We start from the raw sequence: 16,446 nt of genomic DNA, 5'->3' as shown, positions 1-16,446 counted from the left end.
TCCAAGTAAGGGATAACTAAAACTCCCTTCTTTCGAAGGAGTATCATAATTTCGGCCATTACCTTGGTAAAGACCCGGGGTGCCGTGGACAATCCAAACGGCAGCGTCTGAAACTGATAGTGACAGTTCTGTACCACAAACCTGAGGTACCCTTGGTGATAAGGGTAAATTGGGACATGTAGGTAAGCATCTTTGATGTCCAGAGACACCATATAGTCCCCTTCTTCCAGGTTTGCAATCACTGCTCTGAGTGACTCCATCTTGAATTTGAACCTTTGTATGTAAGTGTTCAAGGATTTTAGGTTTAAAATTGGTCTCACCGAGCCGTCCGGCTTCGGTACCACAAATAGTGTGGAATAGTACCCCTTTCCCTGTTGTAGGAGGGGTACCTTGATTATCACCTGCTGGGAATACAGCTTGTGAATGGCTTCTAATACTGCCTCCCTGTCTGAGGGAGACGTCCGTAAAGCAGAACGGCGAGGGGGAGACGTCTCGAATTCCAATTTGTACCCCTGAGATACCACCTGAAGGATCCAGGGGTCCACTTGCGAGAGGGCCCACTGCGCACTGAACTTCTTGAGACGGGCCCCCACCGTGCCTGAGTCCGCTTGTAAAGCCCCAGCATCATGCTGAGGACTTTGCGGAGGTGGGAGAGGGCTTTTGTTCCTGGGAACTGGCTGTTTGATGCAGCCTTTTTCCTCTCCCTCTGCCACGGGGCAGAAATGAGGCGCCTTTTGCCCGCTTTCCCTTATGGGGCCGAAAGGACTGCGCCTGATAATACGGCGTCTTAAGTTGAGAAGCTACCTGGGGTAAAAATGTGGATTTTCCAGCAGTTGCCGTTGCTACCAGGTCTGATAGACCTACCCCAAATAACTCCTCCCCCTTATAAGGCAATACTTCCATGTGCCTTTTAGAATCCGCATCACCTGACCACTGTCGCGTCCATAAACCTCTTCTTGCAGAAATGGACAGCGCGCTAATTCTTGATGCCAGTCGGCAAATATCCCTCTGTGCATCACGCATATATAGAAATGCATCCTTCAAATGCTCTATAGTCAGTAATATACTGTCCCTATCTAGGGTATCAATATTTTCAGTCAGGGAATCCGACCACGCCAGGCCCGCACTGCACATCCAGGCTGAGGCGATTGCTGGTCGCAGTATAACACCCGTGTGAGAGTATATACATTTTAGGATATTCTCCAGCTTTCTATCGGCAGGTTCCTTTAGGGCGGCCGTATCAGGAGAGGGTAGTGCTACCTGTTTAGACAAGCGTGTGAGCGCTTTATCCACCCTAGGGGGTGTTTCCCAACGTGCCCTATCCTCTGGCGGGAAAGGGTACGATGCCAATAACCTTTTAGGAATTATCAGTTTTTTATCGGGGGAAACCCACGCCTCATCACACACTTCATTTAATTCCTCGGATACAGGAAAAACTAGGCAGTTTTTTCTCACCGAACATAATACCCTTTTTAGTGGTACTTGTATTATCAGATATATGCAATACATTTTTCATTGCTTCAATCATGTAACGTGTGGCCCTAGTGGAAGTCACGTTTGTCTCCTCATCATCGACACTGGAGTCAGTATCCGTGTCTGTGTCTGCCATTTGAGGTAACGGGCGTTTTAAAGCACCTGATGGCGTTTGAGACCCCTGGACAGGCACAAGCTGAGTAGCCGGCTGTCTCATGTCGTCAACTGTCTGTCGTAAAGAGCTGACACTGTCACGCAATTCCTTCCACAAGCTCATCCACTCAGGTGTCAACTCCCTAGGGGGTGACAACTCTATAATAGGCAATTGCTCCGCCTCCATCTCATTTTCCTCCTCAAACATGTCGACACAATCGTACCGACACACCGCGCACACACAGGGAATGCTCTGATAGAGGACAGGACCCCACTAGCCCTTTGTGGAGACAGAGGGAGAGTATGCCAGCACACACCAGAGCGCTCTATATATATATATATATACATACATACAGGAATACCACTATAAAATGTTCTTTTCCCTTTATAGCTGCTGCTAGTATCAAACTGCGCCAAATTAGTGCCCCCCTCTCTTTTTTACCCTTTTCTGTAGTGCAGGACTGCAGGGGAGAGTCAGGGAGACGTCCTTCCAGCGGAGCCGTGATGGAAAATGGCGCTCGTGTGCTGAGGAGATAGGCTCCGCCCCCTTCTCGGCTGCCTTTTCTCCCGCTTTTTTGGCGAGTTCTGGCAGGGGTTAAAATACACCCATATAGCCCTGGGGGTTATATGTGGTGTATTTATGCCAGCCAAGGTGTTTTACATTGCTGCTCAGGGTGCCCCCCCCCTAGCGCCCTGCACCCTCAGTGACCGGAGTGTGAAGTGTGCCTGAGTAACAATGGAGCACAGCTGCAGTGCTGTGCGCTACCTTGTTGAAGACTGACGTCTTCTGCCGCCGATTTTTCCGGACCTTTTCTTGCTTCTGGCTCTGTAAGGGGGCCGGCGGCGCGGCTCCGGGACCGAGCTCCGAGGCTGGGCCTGTGTTCGGTCCCTCTGGAGCTAATGGTGTCCAGTAGCCTAAGAAGCCCAATCCACTCTGCACGCAGGTGAGTTCGCTTCTTCTCCCCTTAGTCCCTCGATGCAGTGAGCCTGTTGCCAGCAGGTCTCACTGAAAATAAAAAACCTAAAACTAAACTTTCATTAAGAAGCTCAGGAGAGCCCCTAGTGTGCACCCTTCTCGGCCGGGCACAAAAATCTAACTGAGGCTTGGAGGATGGTCATAGGGGGAGGAGCCAGTGCACACCAGGTAGTCCTAAAGCTTTTACTTTTGTGCCCAGTCTCCTGCGGAGCCGCTATTCCCCATGGTCCTTACGGAGTTCCCAGCATCCACTAGGACGTCAGAGAAATTATATATATACATATACACATACACATACACATACATATACATATACATATACATACATACATAGTTCTAAGTGAGCCTGTGTACATATTGAATAAGGTACAAAATGACCATCAACGGCTTATGCTGATCTGCATTGATCAAATGGTAAGTTTCTCACACTCAATGTGTACCTGGTAAAGGAAAACGTGTATTGTGATGATAACCGTAGACACACTTAATACTTTGTAAAAGCAGGAAGACAACAGTGTGTCTACGGTTATCATTATCACAATACACATTTTCCTTTACCAGGTACACTTTATGGGGTATATGCAATTAGCGGCGAATCGCAGCAATTTTTCAGACGTTTTTTAATTCGACCGTCTAATTTCGGCAAGTGGGTACCGAAATTGACCATATTCAATAAAATACGGATTCGACAGTCCCGCTGACGAAAAACGGCCGATTTGACGGATTTTGTTCAGATTTTTAAAAAACGGGTAAAAACGGGGGGGGGGGGGGGGGGGGGGGGAGGGGAATGGCGTGGGGTCCCCCCTCCAAGGCATAACCAGCCTCGGGCTCTTCGAGCTGGTCCTGGTTCTAAAAATCCGGGGGGGGAAAATGGACAGGGGATCCCCCGTATTTTTTAAAACCAGCACCGGGTGCAAAAAATACGGGGGACAAAAAGAGTAGGGGTTCCCCGTATTTTTTACACCAGCATCGGGCTCCACTGGCTGGACAGATAATGCCACAGCCGGGGGTCACTTTTATACAGCGCCCTGTGGCCGTGGCATTAAATATTCAACTAGTCACCCCTGGCCGGGGTACCCTGGGGGAGTTGGGACCCCTTCAATCAAGGGGTCCACCCCCCCCCCCCAGCCACCAAGGGCCAGGGGTGAAGCCCGAGGCTGTCCCCCACATCCAAGGGCTGCGGATGGGGGGCTGATAGCCTTGAGAAAATGACAAGAATATTGTTTTTTCCTGTAGTACTACAAGTCCCAGCAAGCCTCCCCCGCAAGCTGGTACTTGGAGAACCACAAGTACCAGCATGCGGGAGAAAAATGGGCCCGCTGGTACCTGTAGTACTGGAAAAAAAAAACCCAAATAAAAACAGGAGACACACACCTTGAGAGTAAAACTTTATTTCACACCTGCCGACACACACATACTTACCTATGTTGACCCGCCGACTGCCACGTCTCCTGACCCGACGATCCGGGGTACCTGTGAATAAAATTATACTCGCCTCAATCCAGTGTCCAGATATAAATCCTCGTACTTGGCAAAACAAATAAATGAACACCCGGACCAGCGGACTGAAAGGGGTCCCATGTTTTCACATGGGACCCCTTTCCCCGAATGCCGGGACCCCACGTGACTCCTGTCACAGAGGTCCCTTCAGCCAATCAGGAAGCGCTACTTCGTTGCACTCACCTGATTGGCTGTATGCGCGTGTGAGCTCAGACAGCGCATCGCAAAGCCTCTCCATTACTTTCAATGGTGGGAACTTTGCAGTCAGCGGTGGGGTTACCCGTGGTCAGCCGCTTACCGCGGGTGACCTCACCGCTGACGCAAAGTTCCCACCATTGAGTATAATGGAGAGGCTTTGCGATGCGGTGTCTGACAGCTCAGTCGTGCAGCCAATCAGCAGAGTGCCAGGACGTTGCGCTCGCTGATTGGCTTAAGAGACCTTTCTGTGACAGCAGTCACGGGGGGAGGTCTCTGCATTCGGGGAAAGGGGTTCCATGTGTAAACATGGGACCCCTTTCAGGCCGGCTTGGTCGGGTGTTCGTTTATTTGTTTTGCCAAGTACGAGGATTTATATCTGGACACTGGATTGAGGCGAGTATAATTTTATTCACAGGTACCCCGGATCAGGAGACGTGGCAGTCGGCGGGTCAACATAGGCAAGTATGTGTGTGTCGGCAGGTGTGAAATAAAAGTTTTACTCTCAAGGTGTGTGTCTCCTGTTTTTATTTGGGTATTTTTTTTCCAGTAGTACTACTACAAGTACCAGCGGGCCCGTTTTTCTCCCGCATGCTGGTACTTGTGGTTCTCCAAGTACCAGCTTGCGGGGGAGGCTTGCTGGGACTTGTAGTACTACAGGAAAAAACAATATACTTGTCATTTTCTCAAGGCTATCAATTCCCCATCCGCAGCCCTTGGATGGGGGGGGGGAAGGGAGACAGCCTCGGGCTTCACCCCTGGCCCTTGGGTGGCTGGGGGGGACCCCTTGATTGAAGGGGTCCCCACCCCCCAGGGTACCCCGGCCAGGGGTGACTAGTTGGATATTTAATGCCACGGCCGCAGGGCGCTGTATAAAAGTGACCCCCGGCTGTGGCATTATCTGTCTAGCTAGTGGAGCCCGATGCTGGTGTAAAAAATACGGGGGACCCCTACTCTGTGTCCCCCGTATTTTTTGGATATTTAATGCCACGGCCGCAGGGCGCTGTATAAAAGTGACCCCCGGCTGTGGCATTATCTGTCTAGCTAGTGGAGCCCGATGCTGGTTTTAAAAATACGGGGAATCCCCTGTCCATTTTTCCCCCCGGATTTTAGAACCAGGACCGGCTCGAAGAGCCCGAGGCTGGTTATGCTTTGGAGGGGGGACCCCACGCCATTTTTTTCCAGGATTTTACCAATCCATCTGAAAAAAAAAAAAAAAAAATTATATATATATTATTTTTTTTTTAAATATATAAATAATACTTGTGCCTCCCAAAAAGACAAACCAAGTACCTAATCCCTTCTAATATAAATAGATATGCTATTACCAATAAAAAAAACATGTTTTAAATTTTTTTTTATTAGATTCACCCACTAAAGTGTGGAGGATTGAAAATGACAAATTTACTGTCTAAAAGCACTGTTGTCGAATTTCCAAACTTCAATTGAATATACTTTTGTCGAATTGCCGCATTTGCACCATTGCAGAAAAGTCTAATTTGACAAATGTCGAATTTCAAAAAGTCGAATTTTGAAAGTCCGTTTTTTTGACAGAAAGTACTGAATTGCATTGTCGATTTTTTTTTTTTGGGCGAAAAAGTCCCGTTTGACAATTTCGGGAATTCGACCGCAATTGCATATACCCCTATATATCAACTGATGTATTTTTATTTCACCTATGCCTACTTACCTCTTTTTCTGCCCCTAATCGCTTTGTATACGAGGCCTCTCGATAGCATTCCATGCACACAGCGTTCAGCTTTACAACACTCTCTGCCAATGGCACCAAGTTGAGGATGTCACCAAAAGCCTTATAATAAAGAGAGACAGGAGAGTCACCTCAGTCCCAATCCATTTGACAGTGTCAGATCGAAAAGGACTGCAATCTAGGGAGCCGAAAGACAATCCAGCACTAGATTAACATTGCAGAAGCCTATAGTGTGAATTGATCTTATTGTTCCGCTATTTAGCTGCAGTACCAAATCAGTGCTGCACTTCACCTCAAACTGACCCAATACAGATCATAGTACGCATCACTGTTCCACTATTTGCTACCAAATTAAATTGGATCATGTATGTATGTATGTATGTATGTATGTATGTCCTCAGACAGTTTGTGCTTATGGCATCAGCAAGAAAACATAAAAAGTTGGCGTAGCATATGTTCTCATACAGAGCATGTTACATACACTTACAACACATTTAACCATTTGTTACTGCACAAATGCTCACCATAGAACTCTTTGCTAAATATTTTTATGAACCAATATGCAGTATAGCAATTTATCAGCACCTTACGAATATTGGTTATAAAGTGCCTCAGTGATGTCTATCGCTCCTAATGCTTCTATGGGCTGTACACATTAGAATAATTTAGCCCATCAAATGGTCATCCCATCTGCACATACAGTAGCTGCTTATATCATCCTACACACCTTCCTTTGGAATGTGCCATCCAGAGCAGCCACAATTATCGTTTTGCCTCTGTTAGCCATGTCTTCACAGAACTCGACCACATCTGGAAACTAGAGGGAGAATATTCCCCTTAGTAATTATTAAAGATAGAGCAGAAAATAGTAGTCTTTCCATTAAGCATTTATATACTTACAAATTGCCCCTCATCAATTCCTATCACACAGTGAGTGAGAGCCTCTGAAAACACATCTGCCAGATTGCAGGCAGAAACTGCAGACATTGTGTGCCTATGTGGGCAAACAGAGAGTAGAAATGAAGGATTGAAACAAAACAAAACAAAAAATAAGAATTTACTTACCGATAATTCTATTTCTCGTAGTCCGTAGTGGATGCTGGGAACTCCGTAAGGACCATGGGGAATAGCGGCTCCGCAGGAGACTGGGCACATCTAAAGAAAGCTTTAGGATCACCTGGTGTGCACTGGCTCCTCCCCCTATGACCCTCCTCCAAGCCTCAGTTAGGATACTGTGCCCGGACGAGCGTACACAATAAGGAAGGATTTTGAATCCCGGGTAAGACTCATACCAGCCACACCAATCACACTGTACAACTTGTGATCTGAACCCAGTTAACAGCATGATAATAGAGGAGCCTCTAGAAAAGATGGCTCACTACAACAATAACCCGAATTTTTTTGGTAACAATAATTATGTACCAGTATTGCAGACAATCCGCACTTGGGATGGGCGCCCAGCATCCACTACGGACTACGAGAAATAGAATTATCGGTAAGTAAATTCTTATTTTCTCTGACGTCCTAGTGGATGCTGGGAACTCCGTAAGGACCATGGGGATTATACCAAAGCTCCCAAACGGGCGGGAGAGTGCGGATGACTCTGCAGCACCGAATGAGAGAACTCCAGGTCCTCCTCAGCCAGGGTATCAAATTTGTAGAATTTTACAAACGTATTTGCTCCTGACCAAGTAACTGCTCGGCAAAGTTGTAAAGCCGAGACCCCTCGGGCAGCTGCCCAAGATGATCCCACCTTCCTTGTGGAGTGGGCATTTACAGATTTTTGGCTGTGGCAGGCCTGCCACAGAATGTGCAAGCTGAATTGTACTACAACTCCAACGAGCAATCGTCTGCTTAGAAGCAGGAGCACCCAGCTTGTTGGGTGCATACAGGATAAACAGCGAGTCAGATTTTCTGACTCCAGCCGTCCTGGAAACATATTTTCAGGGCCCTGACCACGTCAAGCAACTTGGAATCCTCCAAGTCCTTAGTAGCCGCAGGTACCACAATAGGTTGGTTCATGTGAAATGCAGAAACCACCTTAGGTAGAAATTGAGGACAAGTCCTCAATTCTGCCCTGTCAGAATGAAATATTAAGTAAGGGCTTTTATATGATAAAGCCGCCAATTCTGACACACGCCTGGCTGAAGCCAGGGCTAACTCGTCACTTCCATGTGAGATATTTTAAGTCCACAGTGGTGAGTGGTTCAAACCAATGTGACTTTAGGAAACTCAACACAACATTGAGATCCCAAGGTGCCACTGGAGGCACAAAAGGAGGCTGTATATGCAGTACCCCTTTTACAAATATCTGAACTTCAGGCACTGAAGCCAGTTCTTTTTGGAAGAAAATCGACAGGGCCGAAATTTGAACCTTAATGGACCCCAATTTTTGGCCCATAGACAGTCCTGTTTGCAGGAAATGGAGGAAACGACCCAGTTGAAATTCCTTTGTAGGGGCCTTCTTGGCCTCACCCCACGCAACAAATTTTCGCCAAATGCGGTGATAATGTTTTGTGGTTACGTCCTTCCTGGCCTTGACCAGGGTAGGGATGACTTCATCCGGAATGCCTTTTTCCTTCAGGATCCGGCGTTCAACCGCCATGCCGTCCAACGCAGCCGCGGTAAGTCTTGGAACAGACAAGGCCCCTGCTGGAGCAGGTCCTTTCTTAGAGATAGAGGCCACGGTTCGTCCGTGAGCATCTCTTGAAGTTCCAGATACCAAGTCCTTCTTGGCCAATCCGGAACCACGAGTATAGTTCTTACTCCTCTCCTTCTTATTATTCTCAGTACTTTTGGTATGAGAGGCAGAGGAGGGAACACGTACACTGACTGGTACACCCACGGCGTTACCAGAGCGTCCACCGCTATTGCCTGAGGGTCCCTTGACCTGGCGCAATATCTGTCTAGTTTTTTGTTTAGACGGGACGCCATTATGTCCACCTTTGGTTTTTCCCAACGGTTTACAATCAGGTGGAAGACTTCTGAGTGAAGTCTCCACTCTCCCGGGTGAAGGTCGTGTCTGCTGAGGAAGTCTGCTTCCCAGTTGTCCACTCCCGGAATGAACACTGCTGACAGTGCTATCACATGATTTTCCGCCCAGCGAAAATCCTTGCAGCCTCTGCCATTGCCCTCCTGCTTCTCGTGCCGCCCTGTCTGTTTACGTGGGCGACTGACGAGATGTTGTCCGATTGGATCAATACCGCCTGACCCTGAAGCAGGGGTTTCGCTTGACTTAGGGCATTGTAAATGGCCCTTAGTTCCAGAATGTTTATATGAAGAGATGTCTCCAGGCTTGACCATAAGCCCTGGAAATTCCTTCCCTGTGTGACTGCTCCCCAGCCTCGCAGGCTGGCATCCGTGGCCACCAGGACCCAGTCCCGAATGCCGAATCTGCGGCCCTCTAGAAGATGAGCACTCTGCAACCACCACAGGAGGGATACCCTTGTCCCTGGTGACAGGGTTATCCGCTGAAGCATCTGAAGATGCGACCCGGACCATTTGTCCAGTAGGTTCCACTGTGCGTGGAATCTGACGAATGGGATTGCTTCGTAGGAAGCCACCATTTTTACCCAGAACCCTTGTGCATTGATGCACTGGGACTTGGTTCGGTTTTAGGAGGTTCCTGACTAGCTCGGATAACTCCCTGGCTTTCTCCTCCGGGAGAAGCACCTTCTTTCTGGACTATGTCCAGAATCATCCCTAGGAACAGAAGACAAGTCGTCGGAACCAGCTGCGATTTTGGAATATTGAAAATCCAATCGTGCTGCCACAACACTACCTGATATAGTGCTACACCGATCTCCAACTGTTCCCTGGATCTTACCCTTATCAGGGAATCGTTCAAGTAAAGGATAACTAAAATTCCCTTCCTTCGAAGGAATATCATCATTTCGGTCATTACTTCAGTAAAGACCCGGGGTGCCGTGGACCATCCCTACGGCAGCGTCCGAACTGATACAGTTCTGTACCATAACCTGAAATACCCTTGGTGAGAAGGGTAAATTTTGACATGAAGGTAAGCATCCTTGATGTCCCGAGACATCATGTAGTCCCCTTCTTCCAGGTTTGCAAGCACTGCTCTGAGTGACTCAATTTTGAATTTGAACCTCTGTATGCAAGTGTTCAAAGATTTTAGATTTTAGAGTTTAAAATCGGTCTCACCGAGCCGTCTGGCTTCGGTACCACAATAGTGTGGAATAATACCCCGTTCCCTGTTGCAGGAGGGGTACCTTGATTATCACCTGCTGGGAATACAGCTTGTGAATGGCTTCCAAAACTGCCTCCCTGTCAGCGGGAGACGTCGGTAAAACAGACTTTTGGAAACGGCGAGGGGAATACGTCTCGAATTCCAATTTGTACCCCTGAAATATTATCTGAAGGATCCAGGGGTCTACTTGCGAGTGAGCCCACTGCGCACTGAAATTCATTGAGAACGGGACCCCACCGTGCCTGAACTTGTAAAGCCCTAGCGTCATACTGAGGGCTTGGCATAGGCGGAAAAGGGTTTCTGTTCCTTGGAACTGGCTGATCTCTGCAGCCATTTTCCTCTCCCTCTGTCACGAGCAGAAAAGAGGAACCCTTTTGCCCGCTTGCCAACCAGGACTGCGCCTGATAATACGGCGTCTTATTTTGAGAGGCGACCTGGGGTACAGCCCCTCTTTTAAGGCAATACTTCCAAATGCCGTTTGGAATCCGCATCACCTGACCACTTTACTGGAATAATTGGACAACGCACTTATACTTGATGCCAGTCGGCAAATATTCCGCTGTGCATCATGCATATATAGAAATGCATCTTTTAATTGCTCTATAGGCAATAATATACTGTCCTTATCTAGGATATCATATTTCCAGTCAGGGAATCCGACCACGCCAACCCAGCACTGCACATCCAGGCTGAGGCGATTGCTGGTCGCAGTATAACACCAGTATGTGTGTAAATACATTTTAGGATACGCTCCTGCTTTCTATCAGCAGGATCCTTAAGGGCGGCCATCTCAGGAGAGGGTAGAGCCCTTGTTTTTACAAGCGTGTGAGCGCTTTATCCACCCTAGGGGGTGTTTCCCAACGCACCCTAACCTCTGGCGGGAAAAGGTATACTGCCCATAACTTTTTTGAAATTATCAATTGTTATCGGGGGGAAACCCACGCATCATCACACACCTCATTTTATTTCTCAGATTCAGGAAAACTACAGGAAGTTTTTTCCTCACCAAACATAATACCCCATTTTTTTGGTGGTATTCATATTATCAGAAAAGTGTAAACTTTTTCCATTGCCTCAATCATGCAATGTGTGGCCTTATTGGAAATCACGGTTGTCTCTTCACCGTCGACACAGGAGTCAGTACCCTTGTCGGCGTCTGTATCTGAGGTAACGGGCGCTTTAGGGCCCCTGTATGAGACGTCTGGACATGCACAAGCTGAGTAGCCGGCTGTCTCATGTCAACCACTGTCTTTTATACAAAGCTGACACTGTCACGCAATTTCAACAGTACATCCACTCAGGTGTCGACCCCCTAGGGGGTGACAACACTATTTCAGACACTCTACTCCGTCTCCTCATCATTTTTCTCCTCATACATGTCGACACCAACGTACCGACACACAGCACACACACAGGGAATGCTCTGATAGAGGACAGGACCCCACTAGCCCTTTGGGGAGACAGAGGGAGAGTTTGCCAGCACACACCAGAGCGCTATATATATACAGGGATAACCTTATAAGTGTTTTTCCCTTTATAGCTGCTGTATTGTTATATACTGCGCCTAATTTGTGCCCCCCTCTCTTTTTTTAACCCCTTTCTGTAGTGTAGTGACTGCAGGGGAGAGCCAGGGAGCTTCCCTCCAACTGAGCTGTGAGGGAAAATGGCGCCAGTGTGCTGAGGAGATAAGGACGCCGAGAAAGGGGCGGAGCCTATCATCCTTTTTCTGTATGTTTTGGCAGGGGTTAAATGCATCCATATAGCCCAGGAGTTATATGTGATGCATTTATTTTAGCCATATAAGGTTTTTATATCGATTTATTGCGTCTCAGGGCGCTGCCCCCCCCAGCGCCCTGCACCCTCAGTGACCGGAGTGTGAAGTGTGCTGAGAGCAATGGCGCACAGCTGCGGTGCTGTGCGCTACCTTATCTGAAGACAGGATCGTCTTCTGCCGCCGATTTTTCCGGACCTCTTCGCTTTTCTGGCTCTGTAAGGGGGACGGCGGCGCGGCTCCGGTGACCCATCCAGGCTGAACCTGTGATCGTCCCTCTGGAGCTAATGTCCAGTAGCCTAAGAAGCCCAATCCACTCTGCACGCAGGTGAGTTCGCTTCTTCTCCCCTTAGTCCCTCGATGCAGTGAGCCTGTTGCCAGCAGGTCTCACTGAAAATAATAAACCTAAACTAAAACTTTCACAGAGAGCTCAGGAGAGCCCCTAGTGTGCACCCTTCTCGTCGGGCACAGAAATCTAACTGAGGCTTGGAGGAGGGTCATAGGGGGAGGAGCCAGTGCACACCAGGTGATCCTAAAGCTTTCTTTAGATGTGCCCAGTCTCCTGCGGAGACGCTATTCCCCATGGTCCTTACGGAGTTCCCAGCATCCACTAGGACGTCAGAGAAAAAAAGTTAAGCCTAACAACTTGTTGAAAACCCAAAACAAAACCATGGGCCGGATGTAACGGTTTGCGAGATGGCCGGAGCTAAGAGATTCCAGGGCGAACTTGTATGTTTGTTTTTTTAAAGCAGCCAACGTTTACAAGGCAAAACCAGGTTGGCCCCATATGTCCATATGGCTGGCTCACTGGGCATTCAAGAAATGCTGTTATCTCAAGATCTCCCATGCACCTTGGAGCAGTCAGCAGCCACAGACAAAGCTGTCCCTGCTGTGGTGTATGGGCAACAACACCTGTAGCTGTCAAAATCGACAGCTAGTGTCAGAACAGTCAGTGGCACTGACCGCTCAAACATTGTCCTGCATATTGCATGCTATTGCTCCCCTGAGCACACACACACACACCATCAGTGTCATACATTAACCCTCCTCGACAATGTTTGCCGCGCATACATTGGTCAGCGGCTCTGAATAGGGAACAGCGTAAGGAAGGGCTGTAGCCCATCATCATACATCTGGCCAATGTAATTGCATCCTACAGTGTGATCTTGGGCACTAACCGCATCCAGATCGCATTGCAAATGTGAGGATTGATAAATGGCCATACAGAGTCAGTGTCATTTCCCTGCAAAACATATCAGCACTGTGCAAGTTCACCAATTCCAGGAAGTTGAGTCAACCTCCATTATTCCTACAATCCAATGCACAGCACTGCCAGTAATGGATTGTTTCCAATAAAACACTAGTGTTTAAGCAGCAAGATGGAGAAGGTGAAAAGGAATGCATTCCTTACCGGTCATGAGTGGCCAATTGCTCCTTGCTGTAACGAGTGTCTTTAGCATACTTTATAACCATGCACTTGTATTGGGCTATTTGAAAACGTCGCACTCTACGCATCAATTCTGTGCTGCAAGAAGATAAAAGAACAGAATAAATCATCACTAGAAGTCAACGTCTTAAATTGTAAATGAAGACATCCTCTCCTTAGGAAGAAAAAAAACTGACTCACCTTTTTCCTGAAAACATGGGTCCAAATATCACCTGAAACACAAACAGCCAAGTCAGTTTCCATGAGAACCAGTGTTGACATATTAACCAACGGTTCAGATTTTTTAGGGGATGTTTCCCAGAAAATGTACCACTTGTATATAGTGGCACCCCCCAGGAGAAGATCACAACATAATGCCACCAGGCTAGTCAGTGCCTAAAGAATCAGCTATTAAGGTCCATCACCTGACTGGTACAGAGCTCAGCACGTGTGCTGTATCACATATTATATAGGTCTGTCTGTTTTTGAGCAGCTAAGGCAGAAAATCTGGTAGGTTTAATGGGCATTATGGGGCACATTGGTGAGCAAGGAATGGTATTCAGGGTACAGCTGGTGTGGAAGAGAGCCATTTAAGTGATAGGGTGGCGGCATGACAGGAATAGCAGAAACCTGTGCTCATTAAAATATCTAAGGGCAGGTCCCTGCATTGCTGTCTACATATTAGCATGGGCACTATTACAATAAGTACTCTTGAGCTAGGTACACACCTGGCAGACAGGTTGGATGTTAGGACAATCTGCTGACCTATTTACGATTGCTAAGTGCATACACACTTACCAACCCCCCCCCCCCCCCCTCCTTCCCGATGTGTCGTGCCCAATGTCACAACTGAGTGAGCATTTAAATGTGCCCGCCCAGTTGAGATGTCAGCCACCGGCATTTCCTGCACACAGCCAGATGCGCCGCTATAGCTGTAGATATACTGGCCATTAGCTGTGCTGCAGGGCCGATGCAATAGGTCTGTAAACTACATCGTTTACAGACATATCGGGGGTACACAACCTCCAACGGGCTGGCGAGATATTGCTGTTTGATTAAATGGCCAATATATCACGCAGTGTGTACTCAGCTTATAGTGTGCACTTGCATTTTCTTTTTCCTGCATTGCACTTAGCATGTAAGAAGCAATTATGTTTACATTAATGTCTGTAGTCCAAGTCCCCCTCAATTTAAAACGTTTGACCAGTTAAAGAAAAATAATCAGGAAACACAGGTCACATCAGGGAATTCTGTCTGTAGTGTCACTGTGCCCCCCGTTCTGACTGTACAGGTGCCAGTGTGCCCACAGTCCCCAGTTCTGTCTGTACAGGTGCCCACAGTCCCCAGTTTTATCTGTACAGTTGTCATTGTGCCCACAGTCCCCAGTTCTGTCTGTACGGGCGCCATTGTGTCAGCAGTCCCAATTATCTGCCAGTGCCTTTATCGCTATAACACTTGTGCAATCACACATCGTCATGTAGGCACTAGGTGATAACTCCTGCAGCTGCCACCTCCTGAGAGCAATGCATAATAAGCATTAACTTATCCTTACTGCCAATACAGAGGTTCCCAAGGCGCAGTCCTCAATGCACCCCAACAGTCCAGGATTTAAGGATTTCCATGCTCAGGCACAGGTGACTTAATTTTCACCTCAGTCAATTTGATTATACCATCTGTGCACCTATAGGGATATCCCCAAAACATGGACTATTGGGGTGCCTTGAGGACTGCGTTTGGGAACCACTTCACTAATATATCATGATGTCCTCTCCGCTCAGAGTGAGACCTCACCTGGATCTGTCCGCGGACCTTCCTTGGGGAGCCGGGCAGAACATCAGCTACATCCAGGCAGTTCATGTCAGCAGAAGCGGGAAATCAACACGGAACGGTGGTGCTAATGCTGCTGCTGCGGGTTCGTTCAACGTTATTCAGTCAGTACGGAGCGATTCAAAGTAATTCCCGCGTTCAGGCACAATGTCCAACCAATCAGTGGTCGACACAGTCTCCCACCCACCAACTCCCAGCCAATCAGGAAGAAGAGTAGACGAAATCCCGCCCAAATAGCATCGGTTTGGTGTGTGTGGGAGTACTGACGCGTACAGGTCCTTGTATGACTGCTGGCGCCAAATCATATATATGTAGCGTGTGTGACTGTGTGTGTGCTACACCGCTAACAGCTGAGGAAGTGTTACTATTGTGCCTTTCCCTTCCCGTATAGCGGCGTTATAATAATAAGTATACACGGACTCTCCGCACGGCTACCGCCAGCTTTCCGTATCGGAAGACGTGTTGTTTGAAATAGGGTAAAGCACAACAACACTTGTACTAATGCCGGGCAATACACGTCACTTATTTGTGTGCCCGCCCTCCACAAGACGTACATGGTGACATAAAACAGAAGTTACAATGCAGGGGCAAACGCAGGATTTTCAGAGGGGGGTTTCAGATAGATAGATAGATTAGATTAGATAGATATTTTACGTAGACAGAGACAATAGGAGATGGCGCTCCCAGATGATAGTGGGACTACAGAATAAGAATCAAAATAGTTGCCAGAGTCCTGCCGTATATGCCCATCAGATTTCTGCCGTGCCTTTATTATACCATGAGATGTACACCTCATGCCCCGTTTAAGCCCATCATTTGTCCCCACCATGCTCTCTATGTACCCATTATATATCCTGAATGCCCTTTATGGGCCCATAAGATGTCCCCCACATTCCGCATTATATACCTATCATGGCCATCAAGCATATATAAAAATAGAACTTGACAGCAGATAAGAACCACTTGTCCCATCTAATCTGTCCTAAACACATGTACACACGCACACACTAGGGATAATGTTTTGATGGGAGCTAATTAACCTACCAGTATATTTCGGATTGTGGGACAAAACTGGAGCATCCGAAGGAAAGCCACTCAAGCGCAGGGAGAAAATACAAACTCCACACATTCATGGTAGGAATCAAACCAATAATCTCAGTGCTGTGATGCAGTAATGCTAACCATTACCCCATCCATACTGCCTAAA

General features: G+C 47.7%; 1 protein-coding gene across 2 annotated transcripts in view; it reads right to left on the bottom strand.

Annotated features, from left to right (window-relative positions):
- TK1 (thymidine kinase 1) overlaps window positions 1-15,620 on the bottom strand; it is a 44,843-nt gene extending 29,223 nt beyond the window's left edge. The window contains exons 1-6 of one of the 2 annotated variants that reach the window (XM_063961296.1): window positions 15,204-15,620; window positions 13,614-13,645; window positions 13,398-13,511; window positions 6,906-6,999; window positions 6,733-6,822; window positions 5,988-6,107 (exon numbers count right to left, since the gene is read on the bottom strand). In XM_063961296.1, the coding sequence (XP_063817366.1) occupies window positions 5,988-6,107; window positions 6,733-6,822; window positions 6,906-6,999; window positions 13,398-13,511; window positions 13,614-13,645; window positions 15,204-15,269 (516 nt within the window). In that variant the 5' untranslated portion in view covers window positions 15,270-15,620. The remainder of the gene's footprint in view (window positions 1-5,987; window positions 6,108-6,732; window positions 6,823-6,905; window positions 7,000-13,397; window positions 13,512-13,613; window positions 13,646-15,203) is intronic. The other variant, XM_063961295.1, reaches the window with a different exon arrangement.
- Between the last annotated feature and the right edge of the window lie 826 nt (window positions 15,621-16,446).

The sequence above is a fragment of the Pseudophryne corroboree genome, chromosome 3 (genome assembly GCF_028390025.1).
Source record: "Pseudophryne corroboree isolate aPseCor3 chromosome 3, aPseCor3.hap2, whole genome shotgun sequence".
Taxonomy (NCBI): Eukaryota; Metazoa; Chordata; class Amphibia; order Anura; family Myobatrachidae; genus Pseudophryne; species Pseudophryne corroboree.
This window is presented reverse-complemented; position numbering and strand designations above follow the sequence as displayed.